The 21,188-nt window shown below is 46.8% G+C and overlaps 2 protein-coding genes and 1 long non-coding RNA gene across 3 annotated transcripts; 2 read left to right on the top strand and 1 right to left on the bottom strand.

The window, feature by feature from the left end:
• Nucleotides 1-1,623: 1,623 nt before the first annotated feature.
• On the bottom strand, nucleotides 1,624-12,530 carry SH2D4A (SH2 domain containing 4A). The gene is made up of 9 exons (XM_053975992.1): nucleotides 11,897-12,530; nucleotides 10,941-11,100; nucleotides 10,271-10,433; nucleotides 8,135-8,200; nucleotides 7,588-7,723; nucleotides 6,127-6,343; nucleotides 5,592-5,722; nucleotides 4,968-5,188; nucleotides 1,624-3,465 (listed from the first exon to the last, which is right to left on the bottom strand). Exons 1-9 carry the CDS (start codon nucleotides 12,069-12,071, stop codon nucleotides 3,373-3,375), a joined length of 1,362 nt encoding a protein of 453 aa, XP_053831967.1. The 5' UTR covers nucleotides 12,072-12,530; the 3' UTR covers nucleotides 1,624-3,372.
• LOC128806438 (uncharacterized) lies at nucleotides 6,291-16,698 on the top strand. The gene is made up of 5 exons (XR_008436820.1): nucleotides 6,291-6,425; nucleotides 7,868-8,028; nucleotides 10,348-10,568; nucleotides 15,950-16,120; nucleotides 16,300-16,698. It is a non-coding gene; the product is annotated as an uncharacterized LOC128806438 (long non-coding RNA).
• A 2,731-nt stretch (nucleotides 16,699-19,429) lies between these two features.
• AP5S1 (adaptor related protein complex 5 subunit sigma 1) lies at nucleotides 19,430-20,590 on the top strand. The gene is made up of 2 exons (XM_053976588.1): nucleotides 19,430-19,593; nucleotides 20,024-20,590. The coding sequence occupies exons 1-2, from the start codon at nucleotides 19,436-19,438 to the stop codon at nucleotides 20,448-20,450; spliced, it is 585 nt and encodes a 194-aa protein (XP_053832563.1). The 5' UTR covers nucleotides 19,430-19,435; the 3' UTR covers nucleotides 20,451-20,590.
• The last annotated feature ends 598 nt before the right edge of the window (nucleotides 20,591-21,188 follow it).

Below are 21,188 nucleotides of genomic sequence, written 5' to 3' on the forward strand. Positions count from 1 at the left end.
ATCCCGCCGGCAGTCAGACGCCATTTTCTCCCGTGCGAGTGCCGGGAGCGGTCGCGTCTTTCCATCGAACCGCGCCACGTGACCAATAAACCGTTCCTGCCAAGCACGGAGTAAATGGACAAATTCCTTCCTCTTTGCCGGGTCCCTAGCGCACGGTAACAGCGGTTGGCCAGCCCACGCGCCCGAGACACGGAGCCGTGTCCGGGAACCCGCGGCAGCAAACCCCGGCAGCATGTGGAAGCTACGCCACAGCCGGGCTCCCAAGAGCCGCGTGCGGCCGGGGAGAGCAAAAACCCATGCCGCAGTACACTATGAAAGTTTTGTAATCATGACATATGTCAAGCCTCACCTTAACTACTGCCATGATGTTTTTATTCAGTCTTCCCTGAGATGCACTTGTAGAGCAGAACTAGACCAGATGATCTCCAGAGGTCCCTTCAAACCTCTATTAGTCTCCAGTTCTAAGCACTGGGCAGTTGTAAATTCAGCACTTCATTACTTTGTAAGCATGTCATTGAGATTCTGTCAGAGTTTCACAGCTTACGTTTTTAAATAGCACCTTTGTGATTTTCATGTATGTCCTTTTCCACAGAGGTGCTGTTCCTGTTGCCAGGAACAATACTGTACATGCAGTTTCTGTTCCTTGGCTGCAGAAGCCAATTTGGCAAGAGCTGAGATGGTATCAGTGATGAAGAAATCCGGCCCACAGTCATTGCCCACATCAGTGATGTGCAGGGCAATCTAATCACAGCAGAGTTCTGCCAGGGCTCTCTTAGAGATGGAGACTGCACTGACAGGGGAGGTGAAGAGCAGCATGAGAAAGGGAAGCTGCTGTTACTTATGTTTCTGTCAGCAAAGTGAAGCACTAACAGGTCTTCCAGCCCAGTTAGAAAAAGGTGAAATCCAAAGAGAGCGGCCAACAGAACAATAGATTTTGTTATGAAAGTGACTATATTCCTTGTCCCCAAACCAGCTTGTGGTCTTTCTCAGAATGACAACTGATTGGATCTTGGTTGAGGAGGGACTAGAGATAGCCCTGTGGGGGTGGGGATGCCTTCTGGGGACTCCTTGCTTTACTTTTTGATGACTGCAGCATACTCTGGCTAAAGGCATCATGCAAAGCAAATTGCCATGCTCCTCCAGGATTCATAATCTCTCCAGCAAGCAATTGGCAAATTGACTCCTCTTGTAGTCCTTGCACAGCATCCCTTGAAAAAGGAAAGATTCTACAGAGAAACTCCCAAAGGTATGTCATCACCCTTGATTCTCAACTGCTGCAAGACATCCTTGCTCCACAGACTTTCAGTGTTACTGGATTTTGGAGCAATAGAAGAACCAGTCTTAAGGGGGTCTGTTCTAGCAAGGTAGTTGCCTTTGCAGTCAGTGCAGTAATCTGAATGTTCATATTTCTTGCCTTGCAGCAGAAAAGTGGGTCTTTGAAAAACTGAGGCATGACTCATACATGTGGGATGATGTGAACATGGATAGTGGTTTTCCCTGGGCTGAACTGAGACAATATTTGCAAATAAGTAGTTTAATATAAGGCAGTGAATCTACTGGTCTACCCTGAGGAGTTTTACTAAAGATGTTAGAGCTAAAATTGATTATGTCCTGCTATGTCCATGCTAGATTGGCCTGCATCTTATTTTGCAAGTTAACACTCTGAATCTCAAAATGCCTTTTTAGAGCATACTTTTCCTCTGTCTTTACCAGCCCATAGGTCTGCAAAACACTACACAATTTGTCTCCAGCAAGATATCAGCTATGGCACATTCTTCACATGAAAACAGATGTTTTTCTGAAGGACCTTTCATTTTGACCATACTTTTAAAAGAAACAGTTCATAAAGAGGGAAGGAGGGATGTTTCCCCCCCATAAATAATCTAACACCCTTTCTCATGATTGATGCAGATTATATTGAAATTATCTCTTTGATACATGTGATATATTGCTCAAGAAGCTCATTAAGTCTTTTGCAGTGGCAGAGTGTCTTTATGTTCAGAATCTCAGTTTACATTAAGGCTTTATTTCTAGCAAGTGACACTTGCTGTAACTGGAGTGCAGTTATCCCGTCTTTCCTGGAATGGAAACTGCCTGTCAGCATAGTTGTAAATTTTAAGACCAGATGATCACAATTTCTTTGTATTCTGCAAAACCCAGATTAACATAAGACTGAAAGTTTTGACTGCTTCTTCAAGTTGAGTAGCCCTATCTAACAGAAAAAAGAGAACAGGTAAAAACAGGTAAACAACTAAGTCAAGACCAACTCTTATTCACTATTTAAGGATTGTGCCTCTAAAAAATTATGTTTGCAGATTCACACCACAACCCTCAGCTGCAGAGTTCGTCATGTGCAACAGCATTGGGGAACCTGGATGAAGACTAATTTGTTATGTGATCCTGTCCAAGCTCTCCCCCAGTCTTCTGAATGATGTATTTAAAGAGAATTGTAACAGATAAGAAAAGAGAACATTATGTTGAAAGAACAAGTTCTGTGATGAAGTTTACACCAGATGCATCTCAGTAATCGCAACACAACTTGCAATAAACAGCTCCATTTTGGAAAATAGCATTCTTTACTGGCAAAAACTCTTCTGTAAACTGTATTAATACTGATATAGGTGTTCCTTCTTACATTTTTAGGCTCTGTACATGTGGTTGTCATTCATACAAATGACTCTGTCCCATCTCCTTTCCTTTTCAAAAAGGATAATCCCTCTCAATGCAGAAAGGCCTGTGTGGGAGTTAAATGCAGGTTAAAAGAGTGAGAATCTATATTCAGAGGCTAGAGGAGTTTAAAAAATGCACTCTTCAAGTGTGCAAATCTCTTGTCACAGAGAGCACCTTTCACTGAAAGGCGCTCAGGGTTTGCTTGGATGTTTAGCTGAACATCCTTCCTTCCAAGGACACAGCATTTTATAGAGTTAAGCTTCACATTATGCAAGTTACATATCAAGATTGATTCACTTCTCCAAGTTGTTTTGTGTGTTCAGGAAGGTATAATCTCATTCAGCTGTAGGTACTAATATATTTCCCAGAGAACCCTGCATTCAGGAACAAAAGGCAGCTTGAATACAGAAGTTCCCCAAGAAACCTACAAAAACCCACTGAAAATCCACAGCAGTATCTCCCTGATCAACTGATTACTTCATCAACTCATTCTCTCCATCTTGTGGGATGTATCATGGTGCTTTGCAGCTTGCTGGGCTGATGCATCCTGTAGCACACAACAGTACTTATCCTCCTACTGCCTTGTTGTGAAGGATACAAAAAGAGGCACTTATGGTTTCAGGTAAGTATCAGCAGCTCTAGTTCCAAGTTCAGTTCCAAGTTCTTTGTAAGTACAAGTCTGGCCCAACAAGATGGGGAGGTTTACTCGAAGAGAGAGATGTAATCTGGCTCTTGGTCCTCTTGGCCACATGGGTAAAGCAACAGCTCCTTCCCCAAGGAAGTGATGGGTTCGTCCTGTTAATATAGGATATGATCAAACACCAATTTTCAAGCAGACCCTGCCTGTCACAACTTCACAAGGTGGACAGTGGTCTTCCTGCCTCTGTTACGGTGTGGATGTATTCCTACCACTGTGTGATACAACTCAGTTTCCTGGAGAACTCAGGGAAGAGCTCTCTGCCCTCTGTCTTCATAATACAATGTCTGTGCTCTGTGCCTTAACTCAGTGACACAACTCTGGCAGTTCTAGGAAAGAGCTGTGCTCATCCCTGAGGAAACTACAGCTTCTCTGACATGGAGTGGTGCCCTGTGTAGAAAGTGCTAGAGCCAGGACTGTGCAGCATGCAGGTAAAGCATGACCAGGGATTACGAACTGTGCTTCTGGCTGTGTTTGTGGGAGGGACAAAGGTGGATTCTGGAGAGAGCACACACCCTCTGCTTAGGCAAGTCCTGCTCCACAGTCTGTGCTTCCAATCTCATTCTCCATCCTAGCAACAGACGCATGGTGGGAACTTGCCTTCTTTCCTGGTCACCTGGTGGGTGATAAGCAGAACTCAGTGGGGCACTTTGGCAGAGTGGGTTCATCTGCCCACATGTGCTGCAGTGCAGGGGCACTGCAGGATTCTTTGCAGACTGTGGGCTTGGCTCTATATTTGATGTAGCTATGCACAGCAAAACTTTAAATCCTTTTGCTCTGGTACAAAGAGCTGTATAAGTCCTACTTTTAATACTTTCAGCCTGAACTGTGAAAATCACGCAAGAAGCAAGCTCAGGCAGTCCAGGTAAAGTTCCATAGAGCAAATGAGTATAGCTATTGCTCTCATGTCCAGTTCTGTTTAGCTATGTCTATATTAAGCTATGCACTTATTTAAAAGAAATGGGGATTTTAAACAAACCTATGAGAAAAATTATTGACCTGTCCCTGGGCAGATCTTACCGTAAATGAATGAACAATCCATCTGGCTCTCCTTGAAACCCATGCAACTTCAGTCAGTGCTGGTAAACACCACTATTATTGTTGCAAGAGCCTGCCAACCTTCCTCCTTCCCTTCTGTTTTTTACCTTTGCTCAGCACCACCCCTTGTCTGCTTTGAGATTATAAAGATACGTTGCTCTCTTTCATGATGAAGCTGAAGGTAAGCAGGATTTTGTGTTTACCCAACTTGCCAGTGCCCCTTAACCATGAAGAGAATACAAAAGAAAGGAGTTTGCATGAGTATGCTGTCACCTCTCATCAACATTTCTACTAAGTAGCTTGTAAGTAACTTGGGCCCAGCATGCAAGGTGTTCTGTGTGCTTGAGGGTGAGTGAATCAAATCTAAGATATCTGAGATGTATTAGGTTGCCTGGGCTGTACCAGTCAGGCTGACATACCCTTCTGGAGCAGCACTAAGGATACCCAGCAGCACTTAAAATGGGTCTAGTTACCTACTTCAAAACAACTGAATCTAGTCTTTCTTATTTTGAAGTGCCCTGAGGCAATTAAGCAGTTAATGAATGCATTGCTAGATGTTCACCTTGTGGTAGTCTACAAGGTCAGCCAGCGTTGAATGTTGCAGCTGGTCCACTCCAAGGAAGCTGTAGGAATCACTGGAGGCATCAATGAGGAAATGTTTACATCCTTCCACAGACCGATAGGAGAGCACATAGCCTTTGATTTTCTCACTGATCCGGATCAGAAAACTCCCTGGTAGTGTTTTAATCAGAAGCTCTTCTGCTTTCTTAGAGGTTAGGATACCTGTTCAAAACCAAAACACAGAACTGAAGGGAGAAAAGCATTTGTGCAGGACTGGACAGAACAGTTCTCACAAGAAATCTGCTCTAAAACCAGTCCATGGCACTTCCATCCCTTTCACTGTTTTCTTGCCCAGTAGCCCAAGAAGAAGAGTTCTGCCATTTCTAGTAACAGGCCATGGCCAACAGCTCTTTGTTAACTGTGCCACACTTGGCCAACAATGAATGACAAACGTGGAGAGCTTGAAAGGACTGTTACCGTGTTATGAGAAAGAATGGTATTGCACTTGTTGTATGTTGATTCCAGTACAGGAGCTTTACTCCTAAGCCCAGCCCATGTTAGCAGCCATGTTAGCAGAAAAAAACTTCTTAAACACTTGGGTTGGTGTGGAAATTCCAGGACTCACCATGGAACCAAGGTGCTATTGTGTCTGTGGTTTTCAGATAGCCAGCTCGGAGAGGGAATTGCTCTTCTTTGAACCATTTGATGATGCTTTCTTCTGTGGAATTGGAGATTGTCCTCTGGATTCCCTCTTTCCTGTTAGAAAAGACCTCTGGTTTGTGCATCAGATTCAAAAGACAGGTTTTGAGTCCCTGTGCAGGACTTAAATTGTGCTTAGGATTTTAAGACCAGCCCTAAACAGGCAGCTTACACCAGTTCAGCTGTATGGAATACGGTTTTCAGTGGACATCTGGCACCATAGGGGCTCTATGTCCTCCAGGCTTAGGACACTCAACTAACTAAACCTGTTACCCTTCAGAAATGAACACCTGAAGGCCTCATCACACCTAGGCTGGAATATAGCCTAGGCTCTGTATTTTTCCCTGCTGGTGTCTCTTCCACACAAGGAGGAGAGATACCATTCCCTTCTCAACCATGCCATGCTAGAGCAAAAGAATCACATCCCTTCTCCTTTCCACAGTGCACAGGGGCTTCCTTACCTAATTGCTCTCCCATTTGTCGTTGTAGGAGGTAGAAGTTTAGGCTTGGGGGGGAGAGGTGGATATTGAAGTGGTCGCCGATCTCCTGCTGTGGCGCCCTTGGAAATATCTGCCTGCTTCCCTCTGTGGATGCCTTGCAGTGAAAGCCTCCTGTAGTCATCTCTGGCTTGCCGTGCAAGGGACCGTCTCTTCTCATCAGCTGCTTTGGACTTCCGCACTGGAACAAAAAAGGAGTCCTACAGGAGCGAACAAGCTCCTGCTACCCTTTACCCTTTGGACATCTTCTTGCTTGTTGAAATGTAAGAATAATCCATTTCACAAGCTGAAAGAGTCACTCAGTTGTGAGACCATTTGCCACGTGTCTCCTATGTGTTAAGTGGCACAGTTTTTATTCCTTTAAAAGATTAAAAACCAGGTTTTTTTCTGGGACAAGATTTAAAATCTTTGTGTTTTTTCTCAGTACCAGGTCCTTTTGTACTTAGAGACTTCTTTGTTTCAGATGCTGACTTCTGATTCAGACACGGATTTCTGTAGTGCCTTTCCTGTAAACTGGTCGGGGGGGGGGGGGGGGGGCAGGGCTTGAAGCTTCTGGAGTTGAAGCTGCTGAAATTACCCCAAATCAATCATTTGAAGGATTAGAAAGTGCTAATCAGTTTTGGAGGGTGAGAAGGAGCCTTGCTGAAACTATTGTGGAAAGTGGAGAACTTGACTGTGTTTTTGTTTGGGGTTTTTTTTTCCTGTAAAAGTGTCTCAATTGTCTAGGTCCATCTCTCCCTGGAGTCTGTATGAGTAACCAGCTCTCCAGTCAGTGTTTTTTTTTTATCAGTCAGAAAAATAAAACCCCTAGACTGAAGTGGAAACAACTGGTGGTACAGCATTGCCATCTACTGAGCAGCAGCAGAGGAACTGGGAAGTGCATCAGGTTCTCCTTCAGGAAGCATTTGGCAGCAGTGATGGATGCTATTGCAAGTCTCATACTGTTTGCCATTTTCCTTTCTATTATTGGGATTCATTACATGAGACGGTGCAGCAGGGCTTTACTTGGGAGTCATGCTTGAGTGACAGGGATTGATTAGTCTGTTCTTGATTAGTCTCTCTTTTTGATTAGTCTCTGTTCCCCATTATCCTTGTCCTCAAGAGCAATGTTACTGCAAAGTCCTACAAAAGGCCAGCTTCTAGTTTAAAATTAATTGTACTGGCTATACTCACGTGGTTCCTATTTGTTGCTTGTTTTAACATAGTGTCAGTTGGAAAAGTTTTCCATTTCCCTGCCCAGCTCTACTCTCAATGCTGAGTGGACTCAGAAATATTTCTGATAATACAGTGCTGTATTTCTTGGCGATACTCTCCACCCTCTGACCTATTATTCAGTTCTAGTATGGCAGGGGAAGGGTTGAGATGACCCCACAGAGCCTGAGGATTTCTCAAGCCTTATAGGAAAAGGTAATTTTAAGATCTTACAGAATTCCTGCCATTCAGGCTCATTCTCATCCGATTTCTGCAGCATTCTCTGGCTCTCTGTGCTGGAGTGGCTCTGTGGTATTGGCTTCTGGGGGGCTGTGATCTCTTCTGAATTTCTCCTCTGTGCTTCCTTCATCTATGAAAAAAACAGTATGTTCAATTTTGTCTCAGGCAAGCTTTAGCCCTGCTTTTTAGCTAGCCTTGAAATACTGGGAACTCTGTTCTTTATAGTGAATCCCTCCAATTTCAACAACATAGAGACCCTCTGTCTTTACTGCAGGTAACAACTGAGGCAGGAAGGAAAACAGCCCACCAAAAGTCATCAGGAGCATCTCCCTGTGCTACTCCCCAGTCTGCCAGCCTGACCTGCTTTGTATCATCTCCGAATCACCACACCATACATGAAAAGCATGGCACTACTGGATAAAACTGGTCCAAAAGGTAGGAACATTTTTGGTTCATATGTGGCTCTGAAGCTGACTGGGACTCTTAAGATAAAGCGCTGACCCCACTCAATGTGTTAGGAGCACCATAGGTTGCCACTTACCTGTTGGAAACTTTGTTTCCTCACATGGCAATCTGCCAGCATCTGGTGAACATTTCTCGTTCCCCTCTGAGCAGAGCAGAAGAGTGGTGAGAAATAAATGCGACATTAGGACAATTGCTCTTTTTATTTTGGTACAATAAGTATTTAATGCAAAAGCAGTTATGTGACATTTGTTAACAAGTTTTGCCAGCCTGCTCTGACAAACTTTGCGGGGGTTTTCCTATCATATTTGGCCAAACATGCCAGAGGAGGAGAACTCAGGGGTGTCAGGATAGCCATAAGCATGCCTAGATTTGCTAAGCAATGCTCACAAGTGCTCCCAGGGAGCAGTCCCTTTCTTCCCTTCCTCTAAAGTAATCCCTTGCAGAACCTGCTGTCTACAGCTTTACCTGCCTGTGCATGTTTGCAGCTGTGGCTGGGTTGCTGCAAACTCCTCCTTGACAAACTGATCCAACTGGCTGGATATTTCATGTTCTCTCTTCTCTGAAAACCAGCCCAGCTGCCCTGCCAGCAGTCCCTAGCTGAGAGCTGCCTCTGCAGACGAACTGTTAGGTTTGGCTTTCAGTAAACACCCACCCACCTCCCCATCATACCCCGACTGCCTCCCACAGTACAACAAGTGATGAGTTAACTGTACTGTTCTGCTTACCAAGGTCACACTTCCTTTTAGCTCCATCACCTACTTGGCTAATATTTAATATGAACATGGCTTTACAATTTCCCTCTCCTCAACAGGAAACTAGGAACTTCAAATGTCTGTGGAGCAGCATTTTTTTTTTTTTTTTTTTTTTGTAGATCAGCCCTATTCCCTGCAGCATGATACCTGGATCTTTCAGGTTAAATGGGAACTAGATCTCAGAGAAAGCATTTTAATGCAGGAGGTGGGAAAAGGCCTCTCTCCAGGCCTAGAAAACACAACAGGGGATGTCAGTCTGGAGCCCTCCTTCTAACAGCAAAAGCCCCAGAAACCTGGGAAAATTTACTAATAATAAAATGACAGAAAAGAAAGGAAAATATACAATCCCCATCTATTCCCATATACAAGAGTTTTAAAGGGAGTTAGATTTTTGGTGGTGGCTTGTTTGTTTTTTGGGGGTTGTTTTTGGTTTGTTTTGATTTTTTTTGGTCAGTTTTGACTAATAAGATCCTTTGAAAAACAAGAACCTCCCACATAGTTGCTCAACTTCAGCAAACAGTGCAGAGAAAAACCCCATGTGACTCAGAGGATTTTGATAAAGGAGACAGTCACTTCAAATTCCATTCACTATTTTGGTAGCAGTAGGAGAGCATTTTGCCAAAACCCAAACTTCTGTTATCATACTTTTATACTGAAGTATGGAGTGGCAGTATGATAAAAAGAATATACACTCATTCAAGTTCATTCAAGGCTGAATGAAAACTGCAGAATAAGATAGGACTTCTCCCATTAAATTGGCAGGATGTCCTGTTCCTTTTGTTCAACTGTAGTTGCATGGGTAGTTAATTTAACTCTTCTTTTTTTCCTTTCTCTGCAAATGGCTTTTTGTAGACAGTTAAAAAGCACAAATATATTTATTGCTGGAAAAAATATTTCTGTAATGAAACACCACAGAAATGCAGACACTGTATTACTGCATTTGGAGCTGTCCTGTGCTATCGATGTCATAAATGGTTTTCTGTATTAGAAGACAAAAAAACCCAAGAACCACCTAAAATATGCATGCCAGATGATGCTGGTAAAATTATATTCATTTGGTCTTTTATAAAAGTAAATGATTTGGCTAAGGGCTGTGATGTTCCATTTAAAAATCCTAGGATAGCCTCCCTGGTCTTGCCCCAAAAGACATTCAAACCAGCCACGGTGCAGAAGGGAAAGTACTGCGCCGCTTGTTTTACCCACAGAGAATGAAAGCAAAGGAATTCAGAGTAGTTTATCCATTTGTGCAGAGCACATCTATCCCAGCTGAGAACAGCACGTGGACCTTCTGAGTCTTAAGGAAGGATGTAAAACATGGCTTCTTCTCTTCTGTAGAAGAAAAGCTTCAACAGATATATGGCTGTTTCCTTCAGATTTGTATTTACAGCAACCAGGATTTGCTATACTTCCTGGACCTCAAAAAACATGTCTCTTATAGTTACGGGAAAATGGAAAACTACCTTTGTGAGCTCCTGGCTTTTTCCTGTTATATCAGTATCAGTCATTCTTCCCCCTTGTTCCTCCTTTTTCTCCACAGCGTTTTTTTTATTCCCATGAAGATCTGTCTCAGCCACAAGTCCTGGCTGTGGGTGTAGAGACCATGTTGCAGAAGAGTCAGTCTCTCTGAAATGCAAGAGAGAGAGGACTTAGGAGGGAGTCACTTTCTGATGTCTGAGCATCTTGTGAGGAGGCTTCATGTGAGCAGAGCAGAGCTGCAATGAAGCCACATGTGCATAGGCAGTTATATCTCCAGATCAGGTAGGTGAATAATTGAATTAATGACTTGTGGTGAGTAACTGTTGTCCAGCTGTACCCGGGCACCTGCCAGTGAATCAGAGTGATCTGAGCCCATCACCTGCTGCAGTGACAGCATCAGCATTTCCTGTGGTCTGCAGAGGGTCCCACACAGCAGCCATGTCACAGGAGGCTCAGTGAGCTGGGGCAATTCTCAGGCTGCAGCTGCTCTCTGCCAGCATTGTGTGTCCTCTCAGAAAACCAGCCTTTGTCTGTGCCTTTTGCCAGCAAGGCTAGCATGACAGTGCTAGCCACAGCCCCTACAGAGAAGACTCCAGCTCAAAAGCCTTCTCCTCCATATCTGCCCACCGAGTCCTTGAGCTGAAGGGTGCTTACCTGCCCTCCTGGCCTTGCTCTCTCGCTAGGCGCTTTGCTCTTTGTGCCTGGATCTCTTCACAGATGTCCGCATAGGATTTATCTGAAGGATGCTCGCCCATCACCCAGACCCACACTTCATTGTCAGCACCGAGTTTCCATGTCACTGACTTCCTGTTGGCTGCAAAAGAAGCAGCTCTTTGGCAAATGCTGTTGGCTGGGTAGCTCTTCGCAGGGGCTATGTTGGACTTGCTTTGCCCTACCAGCTGCTGTTGGTGACAGAGCCCCCCTGAAAGCAACTCTACATGAAGAAAGCTCGACTAGGATGCAGCCCACACTTGCCAATTTTTTCATAGTCCTTGAGCCAGGTCAGTGAAGGAGGCATTTCTGAGACTGGGAGCAAAGGAGAAGAATCACCACTGTTTCTTTTCTTGCTTTAATTCCTGACCACTGTCCTCCCCAAACTGTGTGAGGGTGAGCTACCTACAAACAGAGCATGTGAGGGAGATGTGGGAGAAGAGAGCTATCTTCCTAGTAGCTGGCATGCTGTGTAATCCTGGCAAGGGAACTTCAGATCTAAAATCTCAGTGGGAACTGCCCATCAGATCTAGTGCCTCAGGACAGATATTCAAATCCATGGTTATGTTAAAGACAGATTCTGAGGTACCATTTAGTGGGAAACTTAATGAGATGCATCTCCTGGTGGCAAATAAGCCCTGTCTTCCCAGCTAGGGCAGTTGAGCAATTTGATCAAGGACAGAATGTCTGGGCCAGGGAGTAAAAACCATTGTGTACCTGGCCAAAACTACCCCATTGCAGGTGGATTTATTTATGTTTGAAAATAAGCTTATGCCATGTCCCTTGGAGAAGAATCTAATCAATCTAATTAATTAATACATTACTTCTTATTTCTAGGAAGCAGTTGACTAGGCCAGATATGTGCCAGAGGGTGAAGCAGCCAGGAGGCAGAGACTTACCTTTTCTTGGCAGTGGCTTCTTTGCTGAAATCTTTTCTGCAGCAGCTTCTCTTTCCTCCCACCGTCTGATCTGTTCCTGCCTCATCTTGAAGAAGAGGATCTGCTTCTGCTCCTCGCTGAGTTCTGCCAGCAGCTCCGGATCGATGTACATGTCTGATAATATCTGTTTCAGCATGGCTGCAGGTTTCACTTACGCACGTTCGTGGCGATAATCTTCAGGGATCAGATCCTCTTTCTGGCTCCAACAAGAAAGAGTGCCTGCCCGTCTGAGACTGAAGTAGGAATGCAGGCGTGCCAGAGCAATTATACTTCTGTCTCTTTACTTTTTTTTTTTTTAGCTCAGACTTCCTGCACAGACCAAAAAAAGTAAATAAGTATCTTGAAACCTGCTGTTAAGATTCCTTGGAATAAGAGGTGAGCTCAGCTCTCATGCAGCCCCTGCCCTCTCTGCAGGGAGAGCTGGCCAGAAGAGGCAAGGCCTGGAGAGGGGAGGTTGTGTTGATACTCTGATAAACCCAGCTGATAGTATATCAAAGAGAGAGAGCGCTGCCTGTTAGTCATCAGAGGTGCGGCTTAGCTGTGCTCAAGCAAACATTCTTGCTGGGCAGGGAATCAATGAACCCATGACTAGATGGCTCCTCCTCCTTCCAAACAGGAAAACTTTGATGATTAAAAGCCCAGCCTGCCTCATTTTACCAAAGAAAGATAGGGAGGACTTCCGACTCTGCTTTTGAGGTGGGAGCGGGAATTTCGGAGTGCTCCCATCCCTCAAAGTCAGCCTCCCAGCAAGTTAAGGGAGCACAAGGAGTGCAGCTGGTTTGAAGAAAGGCGATTTGGCTAACCAGTGTCCTAGACAGCTCCCGCTATGACACATCTTGCTGATGCACCTGCCCACGTGGCGAGCCTGGCATGGGACATCCTCATCTGACAGGATGAAGCTGACAGGGAGAAGAGGCATCCCTGTTCCTGCCTAGGATACTGGCTCTTGTGCAGTGCATGCTGGCGAGGTACTAACACCCGCACAGCCTTGCTTTGTGCTCATGGATTTACATTTACAACAGAGATTTCACTGGAAAATTGAAAGCTCTCCTGTCACTTGGGAAGGTGACAAATGAGAAAGTAGAAATGTGGACTAAAGACCTTGAAAACAACTATTTTCTTTATCTTATCTGGATAAACTCATGGGGATCAGGAGATTGGTTGGCAGTGCTTTTGGTGACATGGGGAGGCTAACAGCCACATATTAAGCGCAACACCAGAGCAGAGTGGCTGACTGGCCAGAAGTCGCAGGGACTTTCTGGACAAACTCTTGGGAAATATTGCTATTGGACTACAAAGAAAATTAAAGCAGTGGGATTGTTCATGTCCTTCTGCACAAATCCTGGGAGTCTAAGGAACAAGCATGTGAGCATAGGTGGGAGACAGAGGCTTATGGAGGCAGTAATGTGGAAATACAAAGGGCACAGACATGGTAGGACCTGTGCTAGGGTGAAGTGGGACTACGTATTAAATCAAGTTAATGGGGTCAAATCAATTAGCCATCTTACAGGAGAGAGACTGGACTTCTAGGAACCTAAATGTTGGAAGAAAAGTGCTAGGAGCATCTTCACCTTCACAGTATGACTGCTTGGCTTCCGACAAAAAAAACAACAAAGAAGGAGATAGTAGACAAATCAGCAAGTGCAATACTGAAGCTCCCCAAGGAGCACGCACAGACCACACAATTATTTAGATGAAATGGGACAGCACAACAGAAGCTGTCATGAAGTCAGACTGTCAGAACAGTATCTGCTGTGTTGGTCAATCTTCCCCCGTCTTGCACCCGTGCTGAGACCAAGCAGTCTGTCCCAAGCATCCCCCTGAATATGGCTTGCCTTAAAATTGCCAGAGGCACAGCTGGCTGGAGCCCCACTCCAGTGAAGTCCCCATGTACTTTTAGCAGGAGGAGCTTGAAAGAAGCTTGGAGCAGGGGGAGAAGCTGGAGGCAGGGAGACAAATTGCTCCTCAAGGACCTCAAGGAAACAAGACAGCAGATCGTGGTCCCAGAAATGCATTGTCTGCAGCAGAAGCCAGGAGCAAGAGTCCTGGGGAGCATGCAGTGACCAGGAGTTGGTGTTAAGTCTTTTCATTTCTATTTTGTTTCTCTGATTACCTAATACTTTCCCTATTAAAAATGTTAACTTCATTCTAGAAGGAAACATGAAGCTGCTGTTCCAAATTGTTATGGATTTGGTTTAAACAAATTACTTTCTTGATTTAAAAAAAGGTTTTAGGGGAGATGATCTGACTTGAGCAATGTTTTCTGAGTACCCCCCTGATGGCAGCGATTTTTCAGCTCAGCAGCCAAAGGGTCTTGGGCTGTCCTCGAGCCATGGAGATGGAAAGTATAGAGAAGGAAGAGCTTCCTGGGACATGACACATGAGAATCCATCAGCAGAATGCATGCAGCAGCATGTCCATGCTGCTCTAGCTTCTCAGGAGTGGGAATGGCTTTGCTATGGCATTTACTTAGGAGAACACGATGTGCTGTGCCATATGCCATGGTGACAAAGTAGTCCCTCTTTCCATGCCTGGGGACACAGTGTGCTGAAAAGATGGAAGGGTGCTCAGCAAACAAGTTTCACAGTACTGATGCAGTTCTGCAGAGCTGGATTTCCTCATAACATTGGCTGTAAGAGGAGATTTATAATGCTCTATCCCAAAGGTACCCTTTAAAGCACCAGCTATTTTAACACAGGGAAATGACATAAGCATCTTGAGAGGTTTGCGATATTTCTGTATTAGCAGTCACCTCTTTAAAGATCTAGGAGCTGGAAATCCTTGTAATCAGTCATATACTGTTCCCAAAGTCTGAATCAAAGCCATATTACTGACACCTGGCTGGAAGTGGTTTTGCAGATGCTATTCCAGCTGTTAAATAGTATATTTACAGCTCAAACTTTGTGAAGACAAAGACTGCAGTAATGGCAGAGGGACCTCCAAGCAGGTAACTTGCAGGAAAACTCTAGTAGAGGTCCTGTTAAACTTTCTACTGTTTGCATTTTTTTAATGGGAGTGGTAGGTGGAAGCTGGTTTTGTGGAGAAATAGAGATGGGAGTAGCCAAAAATAGCAAAACCTAAGTGGGGGGATGTGGGAAGCCAAACCAGGGCTTTGGGGCTCTGCCACTCATGTATAAGATACTCAGCCTGAAAGCCGTAATGATAAGCACAATTCAAAGGCTGAATGATCCTTCAAAATGTTGTCATTCACACAACATTTAAATCTCCTATTGGAGAGCAGCCTCTGCTCTGTGCTCCTGTAAGTCATCTACCATGAACAGGGGAAATAAGTCCATGAATACACATGAAAGTGCCATAGCTTTGGGAAGAAATGGCACAAGCTCCTGCTCACATGTGCAGCAGGTGACACTTTGGACACGACAGGCTCACAAGACACTCCCACCTGGCCATAGTAGTCCTGGTCCTCACCATCAGTGCTGCCAGCAGAGGGGAAATTTCTCCAAAAAAACAACAGACAGACAGAAAATCACAGATATGATGTTCACCAAGAAATCAAACAGGACAGTGTAAATGTGCTCATTTTCAGGTAGACAGCTGCACACATCTCCACTGTAAATGTAACAGTAACTGTAAATTAAAAATAACCCAAGAAACCGAACAGTGAGGAGGAAAGAGAATGCAAGAAAGGCTGCTTCAGGGTACAGGCTGATGACCTTAAGAGTATTTCTATTGTCATAAAGTAGCTTTCCCCTTAAAAGGCAAATAATACCACTTTGCTCAGTAAATAGCGGAACTATATTATTTTGAGTCAAGAGCTTCTCCTTGGAGCTGCTTATTTGTGTAGTGAAAGGTGGCTTCAGAGACACCACTGGGAATTCTTTTCCCTGATCAAGAGGCTGGACTGTGAGAATGCAACTGAATTTCCTTTCACTTGCCAAACTAAGCCTTGCAGCACTAGGAAGCTCAGGTTTTTCTGGATTTCTCCAGTTCCAGGCACTCCGATGCCATCAGCTCTCTGCCAGACTTCATGAAGGCATTTCTGATTTTTTTCAGAAGTGAAGCAAAGCAGAATTGCAAAACCCACCTGAAATCAGTGCAGCCAAAAGTAATCACCACCCCAGCCTTGCTCTGAGTACACAAGCCTTCATGGGTTAACTGTTACACATTGGTTCATTACATGCACTTCTGTCAGAAAACATTTATGTTAGCAGCTGCACCAGCAAGGTTAGTACCAAAATATCCTTCCGTGCTTTGGGGTTTGGCTGTTCATTTGTTTGTTTTGTTCTTGTTCATTTGGGGCTTTTTTTAATCCTCATCCTGTTCTAAATAGGGGAGTGATTAATTCCTCTCTTTCTGTTTAATTTTGCTTCAGCCTACTGTTTTTGCTTTTTTTTTTATTTCAGATGGAAGGAAAACTTCTAGTTTGGGTATAAGAGAAGGAAAACACAACTGTACAAGCACAGCCCCCAAAAGACAGAACCAGACCTGTTTGTATCTTAGCATTATAGAATGGCTTGGGTTGGAAGGCACCTCAAAGATCATCTAGTTCTGACCCCCCTGCCATGGACAGGGCCACTACACCAGGTTGCTCAAACTCAGTCAGTGTAAAAAATGAGATTTCTCTAACTACATAATTCTATTTACTGTTCTGCACAGAAAGAGGTGCTGGGTGGTAAATCCCAGAAGCAGCACCCTGAGGCACAATCTTGAGCTATTAAGTCTTAGTTAAGTCACTACTTGATTTAAGTTGTTATTGGCTCTTCCTTTCTCTACTTCAAAGTAAAGCTATTGTGTCCTAAGAAATCATAACCCATGCTCGGTGAGTGGTGGTCTTTTTGTAGGGGGAGATGCCTGAGCTGGGGTGTGGTTTTTACTATTATAAGGAGCAAAACTTCATCACTAGGGCAAGTTCTCACTACAGAACTAGTCAAAACCAGGGATTTTTTTAGTTCATAATTACACATCCTGGATTAGAAGGGTGTTATCTTTCTGTGTTTTCCCCCTTCAAGAACTTAGGCCATGAATTTTCTCTCCTCCACATTCCTGTGATTATTGCTTCCATTGCTTAACCACTTTGTTCTTTACCTTGTTTATAACTTCACTCCCATTATTCATCAAGGTGGTGAGAGGAAAGCTAATGGCTTTACAAAAAATTTGATGAGTGACAGTATTGGTATTAACATCTTCAAAATGGGTCTTAATGTCTGTACTAACTTTGGGCAGCAGGTTTGTTGCGGAGACCAGACAGCTTAGCTCCTGAAACAAACAAGTGGGTCTGCACAAACCTGAACTTCTCAACTTTGGGGAAAAATAGTAGGTACAAGGGGGGGATATGTGGTAGGTGGTTTGGGAAGGCTGTACCTTCCGAGTACTTCAGCCAACGGAGAAAGGAAGAGGCAACCTGCGGCTGGGAGTTGAGTATAGAGGCTGTGCCCCCCAAAACCTTGAGAGAGAAAATCCCGCGGGCTTGTGTGCGGGCCTCTCTCCCTTTATTCAAATAAAGTTGCAGGACTCCTCTGTCTCCTGTATGGACATAAACTTCTGGCGTTTGTAGATTTTCCTGACAGTGGGAACCAGTATTGGGGCACCTGTGGGGAATCCCACTAGAGGCTGAAGGTCCATTTGCATTGGTCCAAGAAGTTGAGTCCATCTTTAGACAACGTACAATTATGTCTGTTCATATTTAAGCTATGATAGTGATTGATTTGTGGCCCTGTCAAAAACCAAGATCATTTGAACAAGCACAAGCAGTAACGAACCAGAGCAGAAATGAACTGGAGCCACAGACCAAGCAAACATGGAAATAAACTGGAGCTGCAAATAAGCTGAAGCCAGAAAGAAGCCGGGGAAGGTGAACCAAATTGAAGCCTAAAACATGCTGGAGCCACGAACTAACTCTATGAGCTGAACCTGAGACAAACTGGGGACAGAAACAAATCACCTGAAGCTGCAAATGAGGTGAAGCAGAAACTAAAGAGAGCCTTCCCCGAGCTGGAGACGCAAACTAACTGGAGTCACAAAGGAGCTGCAGCCGCCAGCTCCCGCAGCATCTCCGAAGGAAGGGCCCCTCAGGCTCCCGCGGCCCCGGGCGGCGGCGCCCCCTGGCGGCCGCGGTGGGCACTGTGCGGAGCGGCGGCGCCGCGCACCTGTCCCGCACCGGGCGCCGCCTGGCGGCCGCGGCGCGACACCGCAGTCCCGGGAGCGGCAGCGGGACCCGTGCCCGCACCCAGCGAGCTGCAGCTCTGGGCTGGGTGCTGCAGCAAGGCTGCATGAGGATAAGGCTGGCCATCCCCTCCTGGGAGACAGTTCCGGGAGGGACACTGTTAGGAACATGAATGCACGATGTCAGAGGTTTATGTCCAAAAGAGAGACAGAGGAGTAGTGTGACTTTATTTGAATAAAGGGAGAAGCCATGGGAATTTCCCATCGGGTCTCCCAGATTGTTGGGGGACTCAGCCCCCTTTTTATCCTAAGTTCCTGGCTGCGTCACCCTCTTCCTCTTTCCCATTGGCTGAGGTACTTGGAAGGTACAGTCTTTCCAAATCGCCTACTCTATGGCCCCCTCTGATACGCACCCCCCTTTTGTTATATAAAAGAAAGAAGAAAAGTAAAGCTATTAATAATTCTATTAAGTCTTTGTTCTTTTTCTCTAGGTTCAGGAATTTAACACGGCCTTGGCTAAGCAACATTCCTAGTTGATTAGTAACATTTTGTAGAACTAATAGTTTCTTCTGTTACTTCCCTGTGTGTAACTTCCTAGCTCTATCTACAAGCAGATTCAGGTCTGTTTGTAAAAACACATTTGTCTTATTCCTCTCAGGCACCAAGCCTGGGATGGATACCATAGCTGGAATAAGGACACTGTAGTTTGAATATGACACCATAGCTGGGATATCACATTCCCAAACATGCCCTGAACATGGCAGAAAGACTCTCGCACCCTCCCACCCCCACCTTCAACCCACAGATTAACCAGCCACAGCCATAAAGAATTTGTCAAAAAACAGCTGAGGTCACTTGAGGCAGAAAAAAAGTTTTCCGTGGCTGGAAAGGTCTCATGGAAGAGTCTCATGTCTTCATCCAGACATGTCCCTCTCCATTGCCCCTCTAGCCATAGGCCCTCCCATGTCCCCTGTGCCAGTCACACACTCCTCCCTATGCCCCACTCAAGACAAGCACCTTTCCACGCTGGCCCTGGTCATATCACCCTGAGCCACCTGAGGCCACATTTACCCCCATGTCCTCTCCCAGGCGTGTGCACGCCATCACCCACGGAGACACCCCGGGGAGGGGAACACGGAGCAGGAGCAGGGATGGCTGCGGAGGGGGTGCCAGGAATCCCTCAAGGGGGGACAGCGCCTCCGCCTCCGCCAAGCCCCGCGCCCTTTCCCCGCCCACCGGCCTTTGCCCACCAATCAGCTCTCGCTGCCCCCGAGCCTCGGCCAATCGTGACCCGCTGCCCGCACGCCCCGCCCTCCACCGCCCACCGCGGGGGCCGCTCCTTCCGCGCCGGGGCCGCGCCGGGGCCGCGCCGCCGCCATGGTGCGGGCGTTCGTGCTGCTGGCGCCGGGCGGGCCCGCCGGCCCCGCCCCCTGCCGCGTGCTGTACGCGCGCACCTTCGGGACCCCCCCCGGCACCGCGCCCGGGGGCCCCCGGCAGCGCCTCCGCCGCAAGGAGCAGCTGCTGGTCGTGGCCAGGTACGCGCGGGACATCCGCCGCCGCGGGAATCTCCTTCCTGCGGATCCTGGGCTCGGTGGGACGCCCGGCACCGTGTGCCCTCCATCGCCTGAACCCTCTGGACTTGGGACGCCTCATCAGTCTCCCTGGGATCCCCACCGCCATGATACACCCTTTGTTTGATGGGAGGGCTCTTGGGCTTTTTCCCAGGGCTGGGACACCTCTTGACTGTGGGACACCTTCCATTCCTGAGGAGAGCCTGTGGCAGCCCCCCTTTCGGGGGACAGCGCTCAGCGAGAACCCCAGGACCATGCCCGCCCCCCCCCCACCCCGCGTTCATGGGATCCACCCTTTCTGGGGATCCTGGGACACTGTTCCCCCAACAGAGGGGTCACTGTCCTGGGATGAGGTGGGGGTCCTTAACACGAGGGTCCCCCTTTTCTCTTCCAGGCAAGTGGCCTCCCAGTGTCAACTGCTTCAGTCATCCTTGGGGCCCCCATCCTCCCCACAACTTCCCCAGCTACCTGATGAGCCGATGTCACTCCAAGATGCTCCAGGGGGTCTTTTCCAGATGCCCCCTGGAGACCCATTCCCTGAGCGGGTGACAGTAGTCTGGTTATCAGTGCTGGCCCTCGCCTTCGCCTTGGTTTGTGAACCCCAAGAGAATCTATCGTTGGCTGAGATCACCCTGCGGCGCCTGGCTCCCCGCCTGCTCCTCTCCCTGCGCCTCCTCGGCCCCGGCGCTGACGTCCTGCTCCGTCCTGATACCGCTGATGGCCTCCTGGACCGTCTCCTGCCCCATGGGCAGATGCTTTTTCTCAATGAACGTTTCCTCCAGGCAATGGACCGAGAGCTGGGTATCAAAGCATCCCGCTGAGCTACAGATGACATTCCTGCCTACCACCCCCAGATATTTTTGAGGGATGAGAAACAAGGGAGGGATCTGAGATGGTCACCAAGCCCCACTGGGATGGATGAGAAACATAGTTCAGGAATAAAGAGCAATGAGCCAGCTAAGAGCAGGGTTTTAATCCATTTATCCCCCAACACCATAATGGGAGAGCTAATAGCCATCCCCATAAATCCACCTGGAGCTGGGACAGTGCCAAGTTCCTGTGCTGTTTTCCTGCACTGCATTCCTGCACCACTCCACATGCACATGACAGCGAGTGGAGGCTGCACGTGGCCGTGAATGGACGCTAAAAAAAAAAGAGGGACCCTGGGTTGTGGTTACCCCAGCTGGGCACCGTGGGGTAGGCAGGGTTCCCTGGCAGGGGAGACATGGCTCTGGGATGGAACCTTGCCAGGATACATGGGGCAAGCAGGGGTGTGCATCTGGCCATGGGGCATTGGGGTCTCTGTGTAGGGGATTAAATAAACAGGCAGTGCGGCAGGATGTAGCCATGTGCCTGGCACAGCAGGGTGGTTGTCCCTAGGTGGTGCTGCTTGGGGCTAGGGGACCTGTATGACACCCTGGGAGGTGGCAGGAGCTGGCACCCACCTACCCAGCTCTGCAGGGTGCAGTGGGGAGCAGGGTCCTACCCTAGCAGTTTCTGGGTGCTGGGAAATCCAGGGTGCCAGGAGCTGGTGTGCACAGCTCTTACGCCACTGTACC

Source organism: Vidua macroura, chromosome 4 (assembly GCF_024509145.1).
Source record: "Vidua macroura isolate BioBank_ID:100142 chromosome 4, ASM2450914v1, whole genome shotgun sequence".
NCBI classification, from domain to species: Eukaryota; Metazoa; Chordata; class Aves; order Passeriformes; family Viduidae; genus Vidua; species Vidua macroura.

Coding starts and splice junctions, on each gene's coding strand:
- SH2D4A (XM_053975992.1), bottom strand. CDS start 12,071: ATGCTGAAACAGATATTATCAGACATGTACATCGATCCGGAGCTGCTG. Junction 11,101..11,896: donor GAAGCCACTGCCAAGAAAAG/GTAAGTCTCTGC, acceptor CTTCTTTTGCAG/CCAACAGGAAGTCAGTGACA. Junction 5,189..5,591: donor AATAGCACCTTGGTTCCATG/GTGAGTCCTGGA, acceptor GGTTTTGAACAG/GTATCCTAACCTCTAAGAAA.
- AP5S1 (XM_053976588.1), top strand. CDS start 19,436: ATGGTGCGGGCGTTCGTGCTGCTGGCGCCGGGCGGGCCCGCCGGCCCC. Junction 19,594..20,023: donor CAGCTGCTGGTCGTGGCCAG/GTACGCGCGGGA, acceptor TTTCTCTTCCAG/GCAAGTGGCCTCCCAGTGTC.